The 23936-nt window shown below is 43.1% G+C and overlaps 1 protein-coding gene across 2 annotated transcripts in view; it reads left to right on the top strand.

Moving 5' to 3' along the window:
* The window catches only part of KATNAL1 (katanin catalytic subunit A1 like 1), a 192223-nt gene that overhangs the window by 106472 nt on the left and 61815 nt on the right, over positions 1-23936 (top strand). The window contains exon 10 of one of the 2 annotated variants that reach the window (XM_082365173.1): positions 3394-5105. The exons of the other annotated variant lie outside the window; for it this stretch is intronic. Within the exon in view, the coding sequence (XP_082221299.1) occupies positions 3394-3431 (38 nt within the window). The 3' untranslated portion in view covers positions 3432-5105. Of the gene's footprint in view, positions 1-3393; positions 5106-23936 lie in introns of those variants that run through there. 2 annotated transcript variants of the gene reach the window in all.

The following is a 23936-nucleotide window of genomic DNA, read 5'->3' as shown; positions in this document are numbered from 1 at the left end:
GGTAATGGCCCTGGTGAGCAGTCAGAACACACATTTATTGGGAATTCCCTGGCGGTCCAGTGGTTAGGACTCCGTGATTTCACTGCCAACGGTGCGGGTTCAATCCCTGGTTGGGGAACTAAGATCCCGCAAGCCATGTGGCGCAGCCAAAAAAGGGGGGGGGAAAAAAAAAAAGAACACACATTTATTAAGTTCTCCATCTTCTGTGGGTGTGGTATGAGGCATCCCAAAACAATTACAATAGGAACATCAAAGATCACTGATCACATAGCACTCTGACCAATATAATAATAATGAAAAAGTTTGAAATATTGTGAGGATTACCAAAACGTGACACAGACACATAAAAGTGAGCAAATGCTGTTGGAAAAATAGTGCAGATAGACTTGTTCTAGGCAGGGTTGCTTCAACTGGTAAAAAAATGCGGTATCTGTGACTCAAAATAAAGCAAAGTGCAATAAAACAAGGTCTGCCTATAAGCCCATCAAAGGCATTCTTCATTTCTGTTACAGCGCTTTTGATCTCTAGCCTTTCTTTTTGGTTCCTTCTTAGGATTTCAGTCTCGCTGCTTTCGTTGCCCATCTGTCCTTGTGTGCTGTCTTCTTTCTCCATTAGAGCCCTTAGCATATTAATCAGAGTTGTTTTAAATTCCTGGTCTGATAATTACAACGTGCTTTCCAGGTCTGGTTCTGATGCTCTCTCTGTCTCTGTGATTTTTGCCTTTTGGTAGACCTTGTAATTTTTCTTAATAGCCAGACATGATGTGCTGGAGCTGGATAAAAGGAACTGCCGTAAATAGGCCTTCAGTGATGTGGCAGTGAGGTGTGAAGGGCGGGGAAGTGTTCTAATTCTATGATTAGGTGACAGTGCTTTCGTGAGTCTGTACCTCTGGCCTGTGAGCTTCACAAGTGTGTCTCAGGTTTTTTTTTTTTAATTATTAGCACCTTTAATTATTATTTATTTACTTATTTATTTATTTGGCTGTGTTGGGTCTTCGTTCCTGTGCGAGGGCTTTCTCTAGCTGCGGCAAGCGGGGGCCACTCTTCATCGCGGTGCGCGGGCCTCTCACCGTCGCAGCCTCTCTTGTTGCGGAGCACAGGCTCCAGACGCGCAGGCTCAGTAGTTGTGGCTCACGGGCCTAGTTGCTCCGCGGCATGTGGGATCTTCCCAGACCAGGGCTCGAACCCCTGTCCCCTGCATTGGCAGGCAGATTCTCAACCACTGTGCCACCAGGGAAGCCCCTCTCAGGTTTTCTTTCTCCTCTTTTAGGTGGGACAGGATGGCTGGGGTGGGCTGGAGGTGACTATGTCCCGTCCCCGGTCAGTCTGGCTCTGCTCACACCCCAGCAGGTCTTGTTACCTAGTTTCCCCTGATGGCAGGCCTTGTTAAGAAGAATAGAGGGCTCCGGTGTACTTCCTTTTATTTTATTTTATTTTTACTGGAGTAGAGTTAACTTATAATGTTGTGTTAGTTTCAGGTGTACAGCACAGTGAATCAGTTATACATATACATATATTCACCCTTTCTTAGATTCTTTTCCCATATAGGCCATTACAGAATATTGAGTAGAGTTCCCTGTGCTATACAGTAGGTCTTTATTAGTTATCTATTTTATGTATAGTAGTGTGTATGTGTCAGTCCCAAGAGAAATATGTCTGGTGTATTTCAACACAGTTCCTTTTCCCCTCCCACCACTGGGAGCAGGAGGGGCCTTTGTTCTGACATTTACTGTGGGAACCTGACCGAGCTCCTGGAGGTAAATCTCATAGGATTGTGGGCCCCCTATGACTGGGTCCCCCTGGAGATTTTAGCTCTCACACTTGTCTGCTCGGAGCCTCTAGGGGTTTGTCCGTCACAGCCGAGGTTTTCCTCCCGGCACTGGTTCCCACCGAGTCTGCTCTGGGCAGCTGCCCCTCCCTGTACTTGCCTGGCTGTCTCTCCAAATCTTGGGGGCCAAGGTTTGTCCTGTGTCCCCTCCCTCTCTTACTGGATCCCAGGGTTGGTTTTCAGTCTGTTCAACTTTTACTTGTTAGGACAGAGGGGCAACTTGCAAGCTTCTTACCTGCAGAACCAGAAACAGAAGTCCCATCCTTTCCTGTAAACATGTAATTTCAACACATTTTAAAAGATTTAAAAATAGCTGTTGGACTTCCCTGGAGGTGCAGTGGTTAAGAATCCACCTGCCAATTCAGGGGACACGGGTTCGATCCCTGGTCCGGGAAGATCCCACATGCTGCGGAGCAACTAAGCCCGTGCGCCACAACTACTGAGCCTGTACTCTAGAGCCCGCGAGACACAACTATTGAGCCTGTGCTCTACAGCCCGCGAGCCACTACTACTGAGCCTGCGTGCCTAGAGCCCATGCTCTGCAACAAGAGAAGCCACCGCAATGAGAAGCCCGCGCACCGCAACGAAGAGTAGCCCCCGCTCGCCGCAACTAGAGAAAGCCCACGTGCAGCAACGAAGACCCAATGCAGCCAAAAATAAATTAAATAATTAATTTTAAAAATAGCTGTTAAAGCAGGTTTTATCTCACACACACACACACACACACACACACACACACACACAGGGTCACAATCTTAAAGATCTGGTAAGGATACTGTGGGCAACATTTTAAAGAAAAACTACTTTAGCCCTGCAACATTTCTTTTAAAAAGACAATTGACATTCATTTTCCTCAAATCCCTGATCTTCATCCCCTGATTAAAAATAAGAATGAAAGTCATAGCAATCAGTACTGTGTACTGGGCACTGGCTATGTTCCACTCACTGTTATTGCTAATCCTCACCAACAACCCTGCCTAAAAGGAATTATTTAATCAATGTCATAGATTAAGAAACTGAGGCTCAGAAAGGTTGGGTACTTTGTCTAAGGTCACACAGTGAGTAATTGAATAACCCGGTAATAATAAGGTTTTAAATCACTATGGTCGAACCTCATCTGTCAGAGTCCTGCCAGACCACGTGGTTAGTGAGAGTCCTGTTGGCTTTGCAGGCAAGTGACTTTTGCAAACGCCGCAGGCTTGTAGGCTGTGCGTGTGTGGAGGGGAGGGGGCGTCTGTTCACGCGCACACGTGTGTCTGGGCACAAGATAACTTTGGACCACGTGGTTGTTGTCTCATGGCTCACAGTTCTGTTCCAAAATATGCTCTCCTTACCTGTCTCATTAGAGCCTCTAAGGCGGCTTCCTCTCCCCTCACCCCGTAAGCCCCTCAGTACTGCACATCTCCAATGGAAGGATGCCTGGTTTTAGGTGGCATTAATGAGTTACCAGCAGATCGATAACCACCCGAATCTCTTATTAGGCTAAAAGTTGTTTGGTTTCAATGTTTCAGTAACCCTGTGTTTAACCATCCTAAAATCAAATTGTCTTTTTTCAACCCAATTAAGCTATTTCCTTCTTAGATCCAAGAGCTTTCAAGCTTTGAAGATAAAAGGACAGGCTGTTTTGCAACTTGAAACTTTCCATGACAAGTTGATGAGACAGGAAGTGAATGTGCAGTCCTTCGTGTGTTGGATTGAGCTCATGCTAGAGAGAAGTGTGCGATTCAAAAGCAGCACCCCTTACTCCCCCGAATTGTGAGGGACATCCCGCTGCTCTGTAGTCCTCAGAGTTAGAAGTGAGCACACGATGCAGCTGCTCTGGACACCAGCTCTGCCTCCTGGGAAAGCCGGATGGAGAAGGTTGTGCAGAAGCCGGACAGCACCCGGCACCTTGAAGGGAAAGGGCAGCATCGGCTGGAAACTGGGCAACCCAACTCATATGTGTCAATGACAAGGCTAAACAGTTAAAGGCCTCGTGTAGAAGAACTTGCTTAAAATACAAATTTAATATATTAATGTTTTATCTTCTCAATGAAAACCGAGAAGTAATCATCCACACATTTGTCATGCTCAACAGAGCCTTAAGACAGGTTAACACAGAACATTAAGCATCACCTATTAAAGAATTCCATTTCACAACAGTGAGTAAAAGGAAAAAACATTAGCCAACAAAGGATGCTATTCTTCCCGCAAGATGATTTCCATGCTCCATCTACATTAATGGTTACAAGAGGAGAAAAAAGGCAAAGTTAAAAGCTCTTAAAATTTAGGATGTAATAGAATTGTTTCTTCTTGTGAAATACTGTTTTAAGTCTGTGTAGTCCAAAGTCGGGTCAGAATGTCAACTTAAGGTTATGACACACAGTGGAGTCTAATACTACACTCCTTCTTCGTTGTGAGGCAGGGATATTGAGAAAGTCTTTTAACCCTGAGCGTATTCTAGTTTTTAGAAGTTATTGAACACGAGCAAAAATTAACCAGTTCAGAGCTTAGCCATTTTTAAAAATGGCCACTCAGACCCCACCTACCGGTTTGGTGTTAAACAGGTCCATTAAAAACCGCCTGTAGCCTGTGGGTGACAGAACTGAGGGTGACGCCAGCAATGTCATGCTGCCTCCAGATGGAAACCTATTGAAATGACGCTTGAAAACGCGTGGACTCCGATAATTTCGCTCCAGTGACTTTCCAAGTGGCCCCAGGACTTTCAGTCAATAAGTACTTATGAATATCCGGTGAGGCTCGGGGACTGTGTCAAACTACCTGGTGCGTGTGAAAAAGATAGAGACCAGTTCTGCTCTGGTAGTGCTTGTAAGTGTAGCACCCAATACATGATGAACCTGATTATTGATATAATTATTATCCCTTGCTGGAAAAGCATTTATTCAGCTAATGACTACTTCAAACAGCTCGCGGGTGTTTTAAAGGCACATCAGGTGTTCCCCCCGCAGATCTGCCTGAAGGTGAAGAGTAGGGATGCTCACATCAGATTCTCAGGGGCCACGCCCCGCCTCCCCTGCCACTTCCTGGCTGTATGACCACAGCAAGTTACCTGACTGCACTGGCACTGGTTTTGAACCATCTGTGAGATAAGAACAGTGCCTTCGCAGGTGGGTGTGAAGGTCACCTGAGCTGGCACATGCAGAGCATTTGCACTTCCCCTCCCACCCGTGTCTCATTATCTCCTCCTTTCTTTATTTTTAATATTTATTTATTTATTTTGGCTGCGCCAGGTCTTAGTGGCAGCATGTGGACTTCTTAGTTGCGGCATGTGGACTTCTTAGTTGCAGCATGTGGACTTCTTAGTTGCGGCATGCGGACTTCTTAGTTGCGGCATGCGGACTTCTTAGTTGCGGCATTCATGCGGGATCAAGTTCTCTGACCCGGGATCGAACCCAGGCCCCCTGCACTGGGAGCATGGAGTCTTACCCACTGGACCACCAGGGAAGTCCCTCTCCTCCTTTCTTGATAGGGCCACCCTGCTTGGTGACTGGACTGCTGGGCTTCCTTCCTCAACCTCTCTAACCGCCCTACAAACCCCTGCCCGGTTAATCTTCAAAAACACCACTCGGCATGACATCACTTTCTCCTTGGCTCAAAAGTGTTCAGTGACTCCCTATTGTCAACAGGAAAAAACACTGAACTCATTGACATGATATTTAAAACCCTCCCAAGTGGACCTTATGTGCCTCATTTTTCTCCAAGACACTGTGTTTGTTCTCACTTCCAGGCCTTTCCCAGTTTCTCCTGCCGGGGGCAGTTCTCACCCCCTTTTCATGATGTCCTTCAGCACTTCCTCTGTTACCTTGAGCACAGCCCTGCACCCCAGAGCCGTGACTGCTGGTCTCACTTTCCTGACTATATTTGTAGTAGCATAAATGACAAAGGAATTAAATGATACACTAGAAAATATCTTTTTGATGGACTGACCCTTTTATCATTAAAAAATGGCCTTCTTTATATCTAGTAACAAATTTTGTTTTAAAGTCTCTTCTGTCTGATATTAATATAGCCACTCCAGCTTTCCTTTGGTTACTGTTTTTGTGTGGTATATCTTTTTTCTATCCTTTTACTTTCAACCTATTCGTGTCTTTGAATCTAAAGTGAACCTCTTGTAGACAGCATATAGTTGGATCATTTTTTTAATCTACCAATCTCTTCCTTTTAATGGGAGTGATTAATCCATTTACACTTAACATAATTACTGATAAGGCAGCATTTATGTCTGTCATCTTGCTATTTGTTTTCTCTATATATCTCATGGCTTTTTCATTCCTCTATTCCTCCATTACTGTCTCCTTTTATGTTAGATATTTTCTAGTGTATTATTTCAATTCCTTTGCCATTTATTTTACTATGTATATTTAAATTAATTTCTTAGTGGTTGCTCTCGGGGTTACAATTAACTCTTGACTTACAAAAATCTAGTTTGGATTAATACCAATCAACTTAAATAGTAAACAAAAACTTTGCTTCTAGATAGTTTCATTCACTTCCCCCTTCTATGTGCTGTTATTGCCATACAAATTATACCTTTATACAATTGTGTGCTCAACAACATGGATTTTAACTATTGTAGGCAAACGTCTTTTTATTTTTTTTTAACTTTTTGTTGTCATGAACTTTTACTTCCTTTTTGTCATTTTTAAAAATTTATTTATTTTGGCTGCGTTGGGTCTTCGTTGCTGCCCGCGGGCTTTCTCTAGTTGCGGTGAGCGGGGGCTACTCTTCGTTGCAGTGTGCAAGCTTCTCATTGCGGTGACTTCTCTTGTTGTGGAGCAAGGGCTCTAGGGATACGGGCTTCAGTTGTTGTGGCACAAGGGCTCAGTAGTTGTGACGCACGGGCTTAGTTGCTCCACGGCATGTGGGATCTTCCTGGACCAGGGCTCAAACCCGTGTCTCCTGCATTGGCAGGTGGATTCTTAACCACTGCACCACCAGGGAAGTCCCGGCAAATGTCTTTTAAAGCAGAGAGGAGAAAAAAAAGAGTTACAAACAAAAAATACATTTATACTCTTTTTTATATTTACCTAAGCAGTTACCTTTACTGATGCTCTTTATTTCTTCATGTGGATTTGAGTTGATATCCAGTGTCCTTTTATTTGTCTGAAGGACTCATTTTAGTATTTCTTGTAAGGCCAACCTGCTAGCAACAAATTCTCTCAAGGTTTTTTTTTCTTTTTTTTTTTAATTTGAGAATGTCTTAACTTTGCTTTCATGTTTTGAGGGATAGTCTTTCTTGCTGGGTATAGAGTTCTTGGGTGGTGCGCTTTTTCTTTCAGCATTTTGAACGTGTCATCCTACTGCCTTCTGCCCTCCATCGTTTTTTTTTTTAAATTGAGGTATAGTTGATGTACAATATTATATATTTCAGGTGTACAACATAGTGATTCACAATTTTTAAAGGTTATATTCCATTTATAGTTATAATAAAACATTGGCTATATTCACCATGTTGTACAATATATCCTTATAGCTTATTTATTTTGCACATAGTAGTTTTTAATCTCTTAATTCCATACCCCTATCTTGCCCCTCCCTTCTTCCCTCTCCCCACTGGTAACCACTAGTTTGTTCTCTATATCTGTGAGTCTGTTTCCTTTTTGCTAGATTCACTAGTTTCTTTTATTTTTTAGATTCCAAATATAAGTGATATTGTATAGTATTTGTCTTTATCTGATTTATTTCACTTAGCATAATACTCTCCAAGTCCATCCATGTTGTTGCAAATGGCAAAATTTCATTCTTTTTTATGGCTGATTAGTATTCCATTGCATATATATAACACATCTTCTTTATCCATTCCTCTGTTGATGGACACTTAGGTTGTTTCCATATCTTGGCTCTTGTCAGTAATGTTGCTATGAATATTGGGGTGGCAAGTATCTTTTCAGATTAGTGTTTTCTTTTTTGGATATACACACAAGAGTGGAATTGCTGGGTCATATGATAGTTCTATTTTTAGTTTTTTTTCAGAAAACTCCATACTGTTTTCCACAGTGGCTGGACCAATTTACATTCCCACCAACAGTGTACATGGGTTGCCTTTTTACTACATCCTTGCCAACATTTGTTATTTGTGGGTTTTTAAAAAAAATAAATTTATTTTTATTTTATTTTTGGCTGCGTTGGGTCTTTGTTGCTGTGCGCAGGCTTTCTCTAGTTGCAGTGAGAGGGAGCTACTCTTCGTTGTGGTGCACGGGCTTCTCATTGCAGTGGCTTCTGTTGTTGCAGAGCACGGGCTGTAGGTGCACAGGCTTCAGTAGTTGTGGCTCACGGGCTCAGTAGTTGTGGCTCATGGGCTCTAGAGTGCAGGCTCAGTAGTTGTGGTGCATGGGCTTAGTAGCTCTGTGGCATGTGGGATCTTCCCGGACCAGGGATGGAACCTGTGTCCCCTGCATTGGCAGGTGGATTCTTAACCACTGCACCACCAGGGAAGCCCCTATGTTCTTTCTGATGATAGTCATTCTGACAGGTGTGGTTTTAATTTGCATTTCTCTGATGATTAACGATGTTGAACATGTTTTCATGTGTGTTGGCCATTGGTATGTCTTCTTTTGAAAAATGTCTATTCAGGTCTTCTGCCCATTTTTTATTTCAGTTTTTTTTTTTGTTTTGTTTTGTTTTGTTGACATTAAGTTGTATGAGCTATTCTTTTTTTGTTGTTTTTTTTTTGGATATTAACCCCTTATCAGTCATATCATTTGCAAATATTTTCTCCCATTCAGTAGGTTGTCTTTTCATTTTGTCGATAGTTTCTTTTGCTGTGCAAAAACTTTTAAGTTTAATTAGGTCCCATTCCTCTATGGTTATTTATGAGAAATCAGCTGTTAATCTTCTTGGGGATGCCTAGTATGTGATGAGTCACTTTTCTCTTGATGCTTTAAAGATTCTCTCTTTTTCTTTAATTTTAGACATTTTGATTGTGATGTACAGGTGTGGATCTCTTTGAGTTTATCCTAGCCAAAACTTCTTGAATTGACCTTCTTGAATGTGTGGGTTAATGCTTTTCATCAAATTTAGAAAGTTTTTTGCCATCATTTCTTCAAATGTTCTTTCTGCCCTTTTTCCTCCTCTCATTCAGAGATGCCCATTAAGCACATAATGGAACTTTTGATGGTGCCCCAAAGGTCTTTGAGCTTTGTTCATTTTTCTTCTTCCTTTTTTCCTTCAGTTCTTCACAGTGGGTAATCTTAATCGACCCATCTTCAAGCTTCTTCCACCTGCTCAAATCTGATGTTGAGTCCCTCTAGTGAATTTTTCATTTTAATTACTGCACTTCTCAACTGCAGAATTGGTATTTGGTTCTTTTTTCCTAATTTCCTCTCTTTACTGATATTCTCTATTTGGTAAGACATTGTTATCATACTTTCCTATAGTTCTTTTTTTTTTAAATATTTTAAATTGGTATTTATTTTTGGCTGCATTGGGTCTTTGTTGCAGTGTGTGGGCTTTCTCTAATTTGGTGAGTGGGGGCTACTCTTCGTTGTGGTGCACGGGCTTCTCATTGCGGCGGCTTCTCTTGTTGTGGAGCATGGGCTCTAGGTACATGGGCTCAGTAGTTGTGGTGCATGGGCTTAGTTGCTCCACGGTAGGTGGGATCTTCCCAGAACAGGGCTTGAACCCATATCCCATGCATTGGCAGGTGGATTCTTAATCACTGCACCACCACGGAAGCCTGTTTAGTTCTTTAGATACAGTTTCCTTTATATCTTTGAACATATTTAAAATAATTGATTTCAAGTCTTTATCTAGAAAGTCCAGTGTCTGAGCTGCCTCAGGGAAAATCTCTATTAATTATTTTTTCCCCCTGTGTATGGCCCATACTTTCCTTTTTCTTTGCATGCCTCATAATTTTTTGCTGAAAAATAGACATTTTAATATTGAGCTGCATGAGCTGCATGTATATTTTGGAGATTAATCCTTTGTCAGTTGCTTGGTTTGCAAATAATTTCTCCCATTCTGAGGGTTGTCTTTTGGTCTTTTTTACGGTTTCCTTTGCTGTGCAAAAGCTTTTAAGTTTCATTAGGTCCCATTTGTTTATTTTTGTTTTTATTTCCATTTCTCTAGGAGGTGGGTCAAAAAGGATCTTGCTGTGATTTATGTCATAGAGTGTTCTGCCTATGTTTTCCTCTAAGAGTTTGATAGTGTCTGCCCTTACATTTAGGTCTTTAATCCATTTTGAGTTTCTTTTTGTGTATGATGTTAGGGAGTGTTCTAATTTCATTCTTTTACATGTAGCTGTCCAGTTTTCCCAGCACCACTTATTGAAGAGGCTGTCTTTTCTCCATTGTATACTCTTGCCTCCTTTATCAAAGATAAGGTGACCATACGTGCATGGGTTTATCTCTGGGCTTTCTATCCTGTTCCATTGATCTATATTTCTGTTTTTGTGCCAGTACCATACTGTCTTGATTACTGTAGCTTTGTAGTATAGTCTGAAGTCCAGGAGCCTGATTCCTCCAGCTCCATTTTTCTTTCTCAAGATTGCTTTGGCTATTCGGGCTTTTGTGTTTCCATAAAAATTGTGAAATTTTTTGTTCTAGTTCTGTGAAAAATGCCTGTGGTAGTTTGATAGGGATTGCATTGAATCTGTAGATTGCTTTGGGTAGTATAGTCATTTTCGCAATGTTGATTCTTCCAATCCAAGAACATGGTATATCTCTCCATCTGTTTGTATCGTCTTTAATTTCTTTCATCAGTGTCTTATATTTTTCTGCATACAGCTCTTTTGGCTCCTTAGGTAGGTTTATTCCTAGGTATTTTATTCTTTTTGTTGTAATGGTAAATGGGAGTGCTTCCTTAATTTCTCTTTCAGATTTTTCATCATTAGTATATAGGAATACAAAAGGCTTCTGTGCATTAATTTTGTATCCTGCTACTTTACCAAATTCATTGATTAGCTCTGGTAGTTTTCTGGTAGCATCTTTAGAATTCTCTATGTATAGTATCATGTCATCTGCAAACAGTGACAGTTTTACTTCTTCTTTTCCGATTTGGATTCATTATATTTCTTTTTCTTCTCTGATTGCTGGGGCTAAAACTTCCAAAACTATGTTGAATAATAGTGGTGAGAGTGAGTAACCTTGTCTTGTTGCTGATCTTACGGGAAATGGTTTCAGTTTTTCACCATTGAAAAACAATGAGAACGATGTTGGCTGTGGGTTTGTCATATATGGCCTTTATTATGTTGAGGTAGGTTCCCTCTATGCCTACTTTCTGGAGGGTTTTTATCATAAACGGGTGTTGAATTTTGTTGAAAGCTTTTTCTGCATCTATTGACATGATCATATTGTTTTTCTCCTTCAATTTGTTAATATGGTTTATCACATTGATTGATTTGCATATATTGAAGAATCCTTGCATTCCTGGGATAAATCCCACTTGATCATGGTGTATGATCCTTTTAAAGTGCTGTTGGATTCTGTTTGCTCGTATTTTGTTGAGGATCTTTGCATCTATGTTCATCAGTGATATTGGTCTGTAGTTTTCTTTTTTTGTGACATCTTTGTCTGGTTTTGGTATCAGGGTGATGGTGGCCTCGTAGAATGAGTTTGGGAGTGTTCCTCCCTCTGCTATATTTTGAAAGAGTTTGAGAAGGATGGGTGTTAGCTCTCCTCTAAATGTTTGATAGAATTCGACTGTGAAGCCATCTGGTCCTGGGCTTTTGTTTGTTGGAAGATTTTTAATCACAGTTTCAATTTCAGTGCTTGTGATCTGTCTGTTTATATTTTCTATTTCTTCCTTGCTCAGTCTCGGAAAGTTGTGCTTTTCTAAGAATTTGTCCATTTCTTCCAGGTTGTCCATTTTATTGGCATATAGTTGCTTGTAGTAATCTCTCATGATCCTTTGTGTTTCTGCAGTGTCAGTTGTTACTTCTCCTTTTCCATTTCTAATTCTGTTGATTTGAGTCTTCTCCCTTTTTTTCTTGATGAGTCTGGCTAATGGTTTATCAATTTTATTTATCTTCTCAAAGAACCAGCTTTTAGATTTATTGATCTTTGCTATTGTTTCCTTCATTTCTTTTTCATTTATTTCTTATCTGATCTTTATGATTTCTTTCCTTCTGCTAACTTTGGGTTTTTTTTGTTGTTGTTGTTCTTCTATCTCTAATTGCTTTAGGTGTAAGGTTAGGTTGTTTATTTGAGATGTTTCTTGTTTCTTGAGGTAGGATTGTATTCCTATAAACTTCCCTCTTAGAACTGCTTTTGCTGCATCCCATAGGTTTTGGGTTGTCGTGTTTTCATTGTCATTTGTTTCTAGGTATTTTTTGATTTCCTCTTCAGTGATCTCTTGGTTATTTAGTAGTGTATTGTTTAGCCTCCATGTGTTTGTACTTTTTACAGATTTTTTCCTGTAATTGATATCTAGTCTCATAGCATTGTGGTCGGAAAAGATACTTGATACGAATTCAATTTTCTTAAATTTACCAAGGCTTGATTTGTGACCCAAGATATGATCTATCCTGGAGAATGTTCCATGAGCACTTGAGAAGAAAGTGTATTCTGTTGCTTTTGGATGGAATGTTCTATAAATATCAATTAAGTCCATCTTGTTTAACGTATCATTTAAAGCTTGTGTTTCCTTATTTATTTTCATTTTGGATGATCTGTCCATTGGTGAAAGCGGGTGTTAAAGTCCCCTCCTATGATTGTGTTACTGTCAATTTCCCCTTTTATGGCTGTTAGCATTTGCCTTATGTATTGAGGTGCTCCTATGTTGGGTGCATAAATATTTACAATTGTTATATCTTCTTCTTGGATTGATCGCTTGATCATTATGTAGTGTCCGTCTTTGTCTCTTGTAATAGTCTTTATTTTAAAGTCTATTTTGTCTGATATGAGAATTGCTACTCCAGCTTTCTTTTGATTTCCATTTGCATGGAATATCTTTTTCCGTCCCCTCACTTTCAGTCTGTAGGTGTCCCTAGGTCTGAAGTGGGTCTCTTGTAGACAGCATATGTACAGGACTTGTTTTTGAATCCATTCAGCCAGTCTGTGTCTTTTGGTTGGAGCATTTAATCCATTTATATTTAAGGTAATTATCGATATGTATGTTCCTATTGCCATTTTCTTAATTGTTTTGGGTTTGTTTTTGAAGGTCTTTTCCTTCTCTTGTGTTTCCTGCCTAGAGAAGTTCCTTTAGCATTTATTGTAAAGCTGGTTTGGTGGTGCTGAATTCTCTTAACTTTTGCTTATCTGTAAAGGTTTTAATTTCTCCATCAAATCTGAATGAGATCCTTGCTGGGTAAAGTAATCTTGGTTGTAGGTTTTTCCCTTTCATCACTTTAAATATGTCCTGCCACTCCCTTCTGGCTTGCAGAGTTTCTGCTGAAAGATCAGCTGTCCACCTTATGGGGATTCCCTTGTATGTTATTTGTTGCTTTTCCCTTGCTGCTTTCAGTATTTTTTCTTTGTATTTAATTTTTGATAGTTTGATTAATATGTGTCTTGGCATGCTTCTCTTTGGGTTTATCCTGTATGGTACTCTCTGTGCTTCCTGGACTTGGGTGACTATTTCCTTTCCCATATTAGGGAAGTTTTCGACTATAATCTCTTCAAATATTTTCTCAGACCCTTTCTTTTTCTCTTCTTCTTCTGGGACCCCTATAATTCGAATGTTGGTGTGTTTAATGTTGTCCCAGAGGTCTTTGAGACTGTCCTCAATTATTTTCATTCTTTTTTCTTTATTTGGCTCCCTGGCAGTTATTTCCACCATTTTATCTTCCAGCTCACTTATCTGTTCTTCTGCCTCTGTTATTCTGTTATTGATTCCTTCTAGAGTATTTATAATTTCAGTATTTGTGTTGTTCATCACTGTTTGTTTGCTCTTTAGTTCTTCTAGTTCCTTGTTAAATGTTTCTTGCATTTTCTCCATTTTGTTTCCGAGATTCTGGGTCATCTTTACTATCACTACTCTGAATTCTTTTTCAGGTAGGTTGCCTATTTTGTCCTCATTTATTTGGTCTTGTAGGTTTTTACCTTGCTCCTTCGTCTGTAACGTATTTTTTTGTTGTTTCTTTTTTTTTTTTTTTTGATGGGTGGTGCTGTAGTCCTGTCTTACTGGTTGTTTGGCCTGAGACATCCAGCACTGGCGTTTGCAGGCAGCTGGATAGAGCTGGGTCTTGGTGCTGAGATGAGGACCTCCGGGAGGCCTCACTCCGATTGATATTCCCTGGGGTCTGAGGTTCTCTGTTAGTCCAGAGGTTTGGACTTGGAGCTCCCACCACCTCCAGCCTGGGAACCAAGATCCCGCAAGCTTCGTGGCACAGTAAAAAAAAAAAAAAAAAAGGAAGAAAGAAAGAAAAAAAGGAGTAGTACAATATCAAAGAATAAAAAACAAAATAAAATTAGAAAGATAAAAATTATATTAGGAAAAATAAAACTATAATTGAAACAACTGCAACAAGGTAAAATAAAACAGCAAAAGAAAATAGAAAAAAAAAGCGCGGGTGGGGGGGAAGAAGCCAAAAGGAGAGAACAATAACGAAGTATAAAGATTAAAATAAAATTAGAAAAATAGAAGCTTTACTAGGAAAAGTAAAAATATAAACGAATCAACAACAATGAATCAGCAAGGTAAAACAGAACCCCAATCTAAAAGAGGAAAAAAGAAAATAAAAGGGCTTGACTATGGGGGTGGAGTTTAGGTGGGGGGGGTGGAACTTAGGCAGGGGCGGGGTTTTGGGTGGGGTGGGACCTAGGCGGGTGCGGTGGGGGGGGTGACATTTGAGCGTGGGGTGGGGCCTAGGTGGCGAATGTTCAAGCATGGGGCGGGGCCTCTGCTTAGGACCTGCACAGAAGGGGAGAGGCAGCATGTGGAAGGAGGGCCTCTGGAGTGTGGCGTTCCGGAGTTTGGAGGTAGGGCCCTCAGTGGGGGTGTGTGGGTGGGGTTTAGGCCCAGTGCGTTGGAGGGGGTCTCCGAGTGTAGAGGTGGGGCCCTGGCTGGGGGTGCAGGGGTGGGGCTTGGGCTCTGCACGGCAGGAGGGAGGCTCCGCGGGCAGAGGATTAGGCCCAGGAGCCCAGCAGGCTCCCCAGTGCCTGAGCGGACAGGGAAAGCACTGTTCCCATTCCCTTATGTTCTTTCGTGCCCCCCTCCCTGCCCCCCCCGCACTGCGTCCCCCAGGGTCTCCCCTGTCGCCCCTGGACCCCTAACCGTGGGTGGGTCCCGCTGGGTGTAGGAACTCCTCCCCTCCCCCAGCTGCCCCCAGTGGTGCCGGTCCTGGAGGTCTGGCCTTTACTTTTGCTCCCCCTTCCCTCCCTCCCTCTCCCTCAGGACCCGCACGGCTGGAGGGGGCCTCGGTGGGCAGAGGGTCAGGCCCGGGATCTCAGCAGGTTCCTGGGGGCCCATGTGGGCAGGGGAAACCTGGCCATGCTCCCTTTTGATCCTCTGCCCTCTCGATGGTCCCCCAATTTCCCCATTCGGGCGTGGGATCCCTTCCCCTCCCCCAGCCACCCCTCAGGGGCGCCAGTCCCGTCCCGCCTCCACTTCTCCTCCCCCCTCACTCCCCCCACGCCCCACATCCTACCCGGTCGCTGGGGGTTCCTCCCGTCCCCTTAGGTGTCCGTGGTCCCCCACCGGTGCCTGGTAGGTGCCCTCGTTGTGAGAAGATGCGAATTCCGTGTCCTCCTAGTCTGCCATCTTGACTCCATCCCGAAAAGTAGACATTTTAAATAACGTGTTGGGTTGGCTAAAAAGTTCGTTCGGGTTTTTCATCGTATGGAAAAACCTGAATGAACTTTTTGGGCAAACTGATAATATGGTAACTCTGGAAATCAGATTCTGCCCTTTCTCCAGTGTTTGTTGTTGTTATTGTTTGGTTTTTTTTAAATAGCTTTTCCGAACTAATTCTGTAAAGTCTGTAATCTTTTTCATGTTTAGTCATTATACTCTGTGCTCAGTTAGCTCAGTGGTCAGTTAATGAATGGACAGATATTTCCTTAAATTTCTATAACCAGTAAACCTCCCAGTCTTTGCCAAGGGCTCTGTGTCTTGGTGGGGCTCATCTTCAACACTCAGCCAGGAAGTCGACAACTATGCCTTAGCTTTCACTTCTGGTTGTGCAGAGCATCAAGGTCAGCTAGAGGTGAGAACGTAGGGCCTTCTGAGGTCTTTTGTGAGCATACGCACAGCCCTAGGCACACTCATAGCCCTGCACACGCACATGGCCTTCGAGATTCCCATGAATATGTGGAAGCTTTTCAAAGCCCCTTTGGAGATTCATTCCTCAGCTTTTCCTCTGAAGCTTTTTGGCTAGCTAATTGTTTGTCCCAACTGTTGTTCACTGCCTCAGGCAGCTACAAAGCTCCCAGCGCAAAGTTAAACAGTTGCCTTTACTGGTTTTTTTTGACAATCACCCCCGGGGAAAAGGCATTTTGGTGGAGTGAACGCCAAGTCAGGTGAAACAAGGGTGACTTTGCAAGTGGAGTCTTCCAGGGAGCTACCAGAGAGGTCAAACACTGACAGTTCCCCAGGCATGAAGCTTTAGAGGAGCTCCGACTCCATTTCCATCTGTCTGATGGCTCTCAGGCTACTGGTTTTACTAGGACTGGTTTTCAAGGCAACCATGGAGCTGGAGGTGGGTAGATTGGAACAGGGCAAGTTAAAACACCATAAGCCTCACTGTTCTTACCAAGATTTAGCCATTTAGGTTGAGTAAAAGCTTCCCAGATTACTGCAAGCCTTTGATAACTTCGTGACTTCTGGCCAAGTTGGTTTTGACAATTTATTGTCAGTTTTTTTGGAAGAGAGATTTTTTGGATCGCTGTATTACCAATTAGATTTGTGTTCTGGAAGATCAATCTGGTCCTAGTGTGTAGAAGATGCTGGGGTGTGGGGAAACGCTGGAGTCAAGGAGATGAGCTGGGGGTTTTGTGGTCAACAGGGGACAGACGATAGCCACCTGCACTGAGGGGTGGCCATGGGAATAGTACTCATAACAAGGCATATGTATTGAATGATGAGTTTGCTAGGTTCTGTGCTCAGTGCTTTACATACTTTTTTGTACACCATCATTCTTGTTTTAAAGATGATAAAACTACATTTAGAGAAGTTCAACACCTTGCCTAAGGTCACGCAGCTAAAATGGGGTTAGAGCAGGTTTTTGGATCTTCATTAGTCTGACTTTAAAATCCTTGCGCGTAATCACTACCCTATACGTCTAGGAGCAGGCTCAATGACTACAGTAAAAAACAATCTTCACTCAGCAAATATTTATTAATGACCAGCTGTGTGCCAGGTACTGTTTTAGGAGTTAGGGATATAGTAGTGAACAAGATATGAAAAAAAAAATCCCTGTTCTCATGGAGCTCACATTCTAGTTGGTGGAAGCAATAAACAAGATATACAAGCAAACTCTACTTTATGTTGGGTAGTGATAAGTGTTAAAGCAGAATAAGGAGAGGAAGAGAGAGGGCCTTGCTAGAAAGTAATGTTTGAGCAGGGATCTGAAGCTGGGACAAAATCATGTCCACATCTAGGTGAACAGCACTGTAGACAGAAGAAAGGGCAAGTGCAGAGGCCCCGAGGCAGGCAAGTGTCTGGCTTGTGCGAAGCACAGCAAGGGGGCCAGGGCGGTGGGTGAAGCTGAGTGACCCAGGAGGAAGAGTATAAGGAGACAAGGTCAGAGGGGTCATGAGCCTCCAGATGAGTGGGCCTCGCAGGCCACTAAAAGGAGTTCGACTTTGAGGAGTGACATGATTAAAAGGATGACCTCTGCTTATGAGCTGAGAATAGGAAGACAAGGCCGGTAATCTGGGAGAGAGGAGGCGGTGCCTTGGACCAAGGTGGTAGCAGAGGATGAGGTGAGGCGTGATCAGCTTCTGTCCCTATTCTGAAAGGAGAGGTTACAGGATTTGCTGATTGCCTGGGGGTGGGGAGCGAGCAAGGAGGGTTGTCAAGAATGACTCCGGCGTCTGGGGGCTTCAGCAGCTGGAAGGGTGGTGTTTCCCTTGCTGAGAGGGGCAAGAGTAGTAGACAGAGGTTTGGGGAACCCGAACAGCTGCCGTGTCAGGGCGTGTGTGGCTGCGTCACCTAGTCGGTGCCCTCGTGGAGTTTGCTCGTAGAGAGTTTTATGAACAGATCTGTTGTTCAGGGAAGGGACTGAGCCTGCGTAAGCGAAACAGTGTAGAGAAGGGGACCAAGAAATGACCATGAATAGCCTAATGGTGAAGGGGGGAGGGGAGAGAAACCACAGACACAAATCCTCAAAAAGCATAGTCGTCTGTGTCTCTCCAACTTCATCTTGCACCTTGTCCCCCTCTGCAGAGGCATCCCTCCATCAGCAATAGTCACACTGATGACCTTGTGCTATAAAAAGGAACAAACAGAGCAACAGGCATAGGGCACCGCCTAGTGCGTGTTCGGTGCCACACGCTCTGTACTTACTCGTGTGCCATCTCACTAACGTTCAGTGTATGCTGAGAGATCAGGGGGGTCTGACATTCATTTTGAAAAGATTTCTACAAAAATATGTTAAACTTGACATAAACACACCTTTGCAATTTAAACGGGAAGGGCTCCGTTTTTGGTAAAATGAATTCAGGTGGACAAGCTTTTGCCCAGGGATGATGGGGCAAGTGAGACTTCACTGCGAAAGTCAAGTTGGGCAGAGTCGGCAAGCAGGGGCAGTACTTGGGGCAGAACTCATTCACATCCTCCTAATCCAGGGTCAGGGCCATCCATTTCTTAGACGTCTCCCCAGGCAGAAAATGGACATGGTTTGCTAGAGAGAGTTCATGTTCTCCGCTTGCATTCATCTTCCTTTTCCAGGGAGCTTGCCTGTCTGCGGAGGAAAACACACCGCATGTCAACATCTCCACTGTAAATGAGAGCTCTGTGTTCATGCTCTCCCCGGGGGCTGGCCCGCTCCTCCTCCATACGGGAATCATCTTTTCATTTGGTTGCCACATACGGTTGGCTCAGCCCAAGCACTCTTTTCTCTGTAGCGTCTTGTTGCTGCAATCTGTGGTTATGGCTTTTAAAGACTTAATAAACGGATGTGTTTTCTATCCCCGAGGAATGAAATGAAGATTGTCACTTGGCGTTGTTCTCCGCCATCATGTTTTTGTTGTCATTTGTAGGAATGGGACAGAAAATGGCTGCAGCTCCTTTATTGCCCAACTGCCCACGCCATTTCCAGTCCTTGGGAAGGAAATCCATTGTTTTTGCAAATGTTCTTCCAACATTTGGTTATTTTCTGTTGAAATTGTCTCCATTCTTTCCTCTGACCAGCCCTTGGTTCTGGGATGGAAAAAGAAACCACTTTTCCCCTCTCAATGAAAAATCAGCTACTATTGTATCCTTTCATTAGACTTCTGCATCTCACTTTGTCACAGGATATTAATGAAATAGAAATGTGTATGCCTGTATGTCATGCAACTTTACGTTTTTTTTTTTTCCCCCAAAAGTTATTTCTTGACTATTCCTGAGCTTAACTAGGTACTAAACACAATGCTTACAGCACCCAGGCGAGGAAACTGTTTTAATCCCACTTTATTGATGGGACAACTGAGGCCAAAGAACGTAAATACCTTGCTTAAAGCCAGTGAGTTTTCTTCACAACAGTGTCCACTGCCCCTCGTGAGATCAATATCACCTCCCAGGAAGAATTTCTTTTTACGTTTGTGCATTTTTGCATAGGAATCACAATCTGAATAAAAATATCTCATGCTTGTTTTTTGCCAAATATTCTAATACATTGTGTGTCAACTACTAGAAAAATACTGCACAGGGCTTCCCTGGTGGCGCAGTGGTTAAGAATCCACCTGCCAATGCAGGGGACACGGGTTCGAGCCCTGGTCCGGGAAGATCCCACATGCCGCAGAGCAACTAAGCCCATGTGCCACAACTACTGAGCCTGCACGCCACAACTCCTGAAGCCCGCGCACCTAGAGCCTGTGCTCTGCAACAAGAGAAGCCACCGCAATGAGAAGTCTGCGCACTGCAACGAAGAGTAGCTCCCGCTCACTGCAACTAGAGAAAGCCCGCATGCAGCAACGAAGACCCAACACAGCCAAAAATAAATTAAAAAACAAAAACAAAAAACTGCACAGATGCACGTGACCAATTACACTAAGAGTAACAGGTTTAAGTAGGATGGCTAGACTTAGAACTTCTTTTAAATGGTTTATTTTCCAAACCTGTAACCCTGCTTTAGAGCAGACATTTTATACCACTTGAAAGTTTTTGACTGTGCCACAACCAGGTAATTATAAAATTTGGGTTACAGTATCATGACAAATTAACTCCAGCCAAGAGGGCTCAGGTGAAAGAAAGACATTCACACTGGCAACTAATAATTTTAATTAAATCTTAGGGTTTTTTTCAGGCTACTAGTGGATACTTATTCTAGGAGAGGGGAAGTTGGTCAAAAATGTTTTGAAGTCACTTGGCAGACATTGGGAACACATGTTTGCCAAGGTTATAGATTGAATAATTAGGGATGGATTTTAACACCATTCTTAGCCAACAACTTATTTAGTGAAATTGGGCAAGTCACTGACCCAGCGATGGCCTCAGTCCTGGTGGGGCTGGAATAAGGGTCTCCACGGCCAGGTGTATAAGGGGGGGCGGTGGGCAAGTGGAAGGCTGGGCTGGCGGTAGTGTGGGACCAGGCAGGAGAGGTATTTCCTGATATGTCTTTGCAGCTTACAAAGGACTCCACCATGAGGTACCCTTAGAATAGTGAGGCCAGGAGATGGAGAACCCACAGGACTCTATACAAAGAGGGAAGGATTCGACTCAGATGGGAGAGATTTCCAGTCTCCTTCCAGCAGGGGTCAGAATGAGGGCCGTTGTCTTAGTCTGCTAGAGCTACCTTCACAAAGTGCCACAGACTGGGGGGCTTAAACAACAGAAATGCATTTTCTCACAGTTCTGGAGGCTGGAAGTACAAGATGAAGATGTCAGGAGGGTTGGTTTCCTCTGAGACCTCTCTCCTTGGCTTGCAGACGGCCGTCTTCTCCCTCATGTGGTCTCCCCTCTGCCTGTTTGCGTCTCTCTTCTCCCTCACATGGTCTCCCCTCTGCCTGTTTGTGTCTAAATTTCCTCTTCTTATAAGGACACTGGTCCTATTGGATTAGGACCCACCCTAGTGACCTCATTTTGACTTAATTACCACTTTAAAGACCCCCTCTCCAAATAGACTCACATTCTGAGGTAGTGAGGGTTAGGATTTCATATGAATATGGGGAGGGGGGGACAGAATCCAGCCCCAAACAATGATTTTACAGTGGTCACCAGATTGCTTTGATCATTAATTTTCTGCTCCACAGAAAAGACACATTTTGAGTGTGAACTCCCGAAGAACCTATTTAATTATTTACAAATCATATTCTTCTGGACTAGTATATTTTGCACATTAGAAAGCATACCCAGAAAGGGACTTCCCTGGTGATCCAGTGGCTAAGACTCCACGCTCCCAATGCAGGGGGCCTGGGTTTGATCCCTGGTCAGGGAATTAAGATCTCACATGCATGCCACAACTAAGAGTCCACATGCCACAACTAAAGATCCTGCATGCCACAACTAAAAAGATCCCACACGCCACAACTAAGACCCAGTGCAGCCAAATAAATAAATATTAAAAAAAAAAAAAAAAGCATATCCGGGGAATTCTCTGGTGGTCCAGTGGTTAGGACCTGGCACTTTCACTGCCGTGGGCCCAGGTTCAATCCCTGGTTGGGGGAGCTAAGATCCTGCAAGCCATGTGGTGTGGCAAAAAAGACAACCCTCAGAATGGGAGAAAATATTTGCAAATGAAGCAGCTGACAAAGGATTAATCTCCAAAATATACAAGACACTCATGCAGCTCAATATCAAAAAAACAACCCAATCCAAAAATGGGTGGAAGACCTAAATAGACATTTCTCCAAAGAAGATATACAGATTGCCAACAGACACATGAAAGAATGCTCAACAACCTTAATCATTAGAGAAATGCAAATCAAAACCACAATGAGGTGTCACCTCACACCGGTCAGAAGGCCATCATCAAAATTATACTCCAATAAAGATGTTAAAAATAAATAAATAAATAAAGGATATAGGAAAGCAAAAAAAAAAAAAAATCTACAAACAATACATGCTGGAGAGGGTATGGAGAAAAGGGAACCCTCTTGCACTGTTGGTGGGAATGTAAATTGATACAGCCACTATGGAGAACAGTATGAAGGTTCCTTAAAAAACTAAAAATAGAACTACCGTATGACCCAGCAATCCCACTACTGGGCATATACCCTGAGAAAACCATAATTCAAAAAGACACATGCACCCCAATGTTCATTGCAGCACTATTTACAATAGCCAGGTCATAAGAGCAACCTAAGTGTCCATCAACAGATGAATGGATAAAGAAGATGTGGCACATATATACAATGGAATATTACTCAGCCATAAAAAGAAATGAAATTGAGTTATTTGTAGTGCAGTGGATGGACCTAGAGTCTGTCATACAGAGTGAAGTAAGTCAGAAAGAGAAAAACAAATACCGTATGCTAACGCAAATATATGGAATCTTAAAAAAAATGGTTCTGATGAACCTAGGAGCAGAACAGGAATAAAGACGCAGATGTAGGGGATGGACTTGAGGACACGGGGAGGGGGAAGGGTAAGCTGGGACGAAGTGAGAGAGTGGCATGGACATATATACACTACCAAACGTAAAATAGATAGCTAGTGGGAAGCAGCCACATAGCACAGGGAGATCAGCTCGGTGCTTTGTGACCACCTAGAGGGGTGGGATAGGGAGGGTGGGAGGGAGGGAGATGCAAGAGGGAAGAGATATGGGGACATATGTATATGTATAGCTGATTCACTTTGTTATACAGCAGAAACTATATACAGCAGAAACTAACACAACAATGTAAAGCAATTATACTCCAATAAAGATGTTTTAAAGAAAAAAGCATACCCACATATAGAGATTTTAAAGGATAAACAAGATGTAAAAAGAAGTTCTAGTTTTTGTCCCATTACCCAGTGGATCATTCTGGTACCCCCTGGGATGGAGGCCCCCTGCTTTGGGGGGACCATTGCCTTTGTGGTTACCATGTCCGTCTCTCCAGATTGACACATTTATTCCTCAGCTTTGAATACCTTCTCTAAGATTACAGCCAAGGCTCCCTTCCACCCTCCCTACCTCCTGTCCTGTGTAGATTTATAGTTGCCTCAGCAATCGGATTTCCTCCAGTTCTAAGTCCCAAGGGCACGTCAGTCTCCTCTCAGGCTCACCACCTGCCTTTCCCATTTACCACCTAACCATTTCCTCCCTGATACCCTTCTCATTCTTCTTGTACATAATTTCCATTTCCTCACCTAGGCTGTGAATGCCAAGAGGGTACGGATTAGTCTCACATCTGTTCTCCTAGTGCCCGCGTGCTGCTGGGGAAGAGCAGGGGCTTCCTAGACTGTTGACCTTATAACTGTCCACGTCATCACGTGGTGAAATAGAAAATTAACAGCTCACTATTGATTCAGCGGTGAAAAATGCAAGTCTTGCAATTAAGCCTAAAGGTAGAGCTGATTGTAACACAATTAAAAAATTAATAGCCGTCTGAGTTGCCCTTGTAGATAGTCCCTGGGGAGTAAAGAAAAACATAGAAGTCACTATGTTTGGCCTTTGTTAGTGTTTCCAGTGTGCGCGGCTCAGGGCTGCAGGTAAGGGGGCATCCACTTGCAACTTCAGCCCAGAGCTGCTGCGGGTGAATTGGCCCTTAGTGTTGCCTGAACTGTCACTAGAGGAAAAGCAAAGGCAAGATGGGGAGATTTGGGAGAGGGTACCCTGAGGAAGAGGCCAAAGGACCACGAGGAAGAGGAAGCCGCCACAGTCCTGCCCGCAGAGGAGAGGAAGGCATAGTTAGCGAGCCAGGCACTGTTTAGTCTTCCCCCACGGGAGCTCCTTTAGGCCTCCAACACCACGGAGTAGAAAATATCTGCATTTTCTAGATGCTGTTACTTAGAGAAGTTAAGTAATCTTCTCAATATCACAGAGCTAGTAGGTGAGTGGAGGAGCTGGATTGGAAGCCAGGGCTGTCTGACTCGGGGGACACTGGGGCTTCACCTAGCATCTCACTGAGACCTGGTGATCCCAGGTGATGATCCCAGGTGATACC

The sequence above is a fragment of the Balaenoptera borealis genome, assembly GCF_965194805.1.
Source record: "Balaenoptera borealis genome assembly, chromosome: 18".
Classification (NCBI taxonomy): domain Eukaryota; kingdom Metazoa; phylum Chordata; class Mammalia; order Artiodactyla; family Balaenopteridae; genus Balaenoptera; species Balaenoptera borealis.
This window is presented reverse-complemented; position numbering and strand designations above follow the sequence as displayed.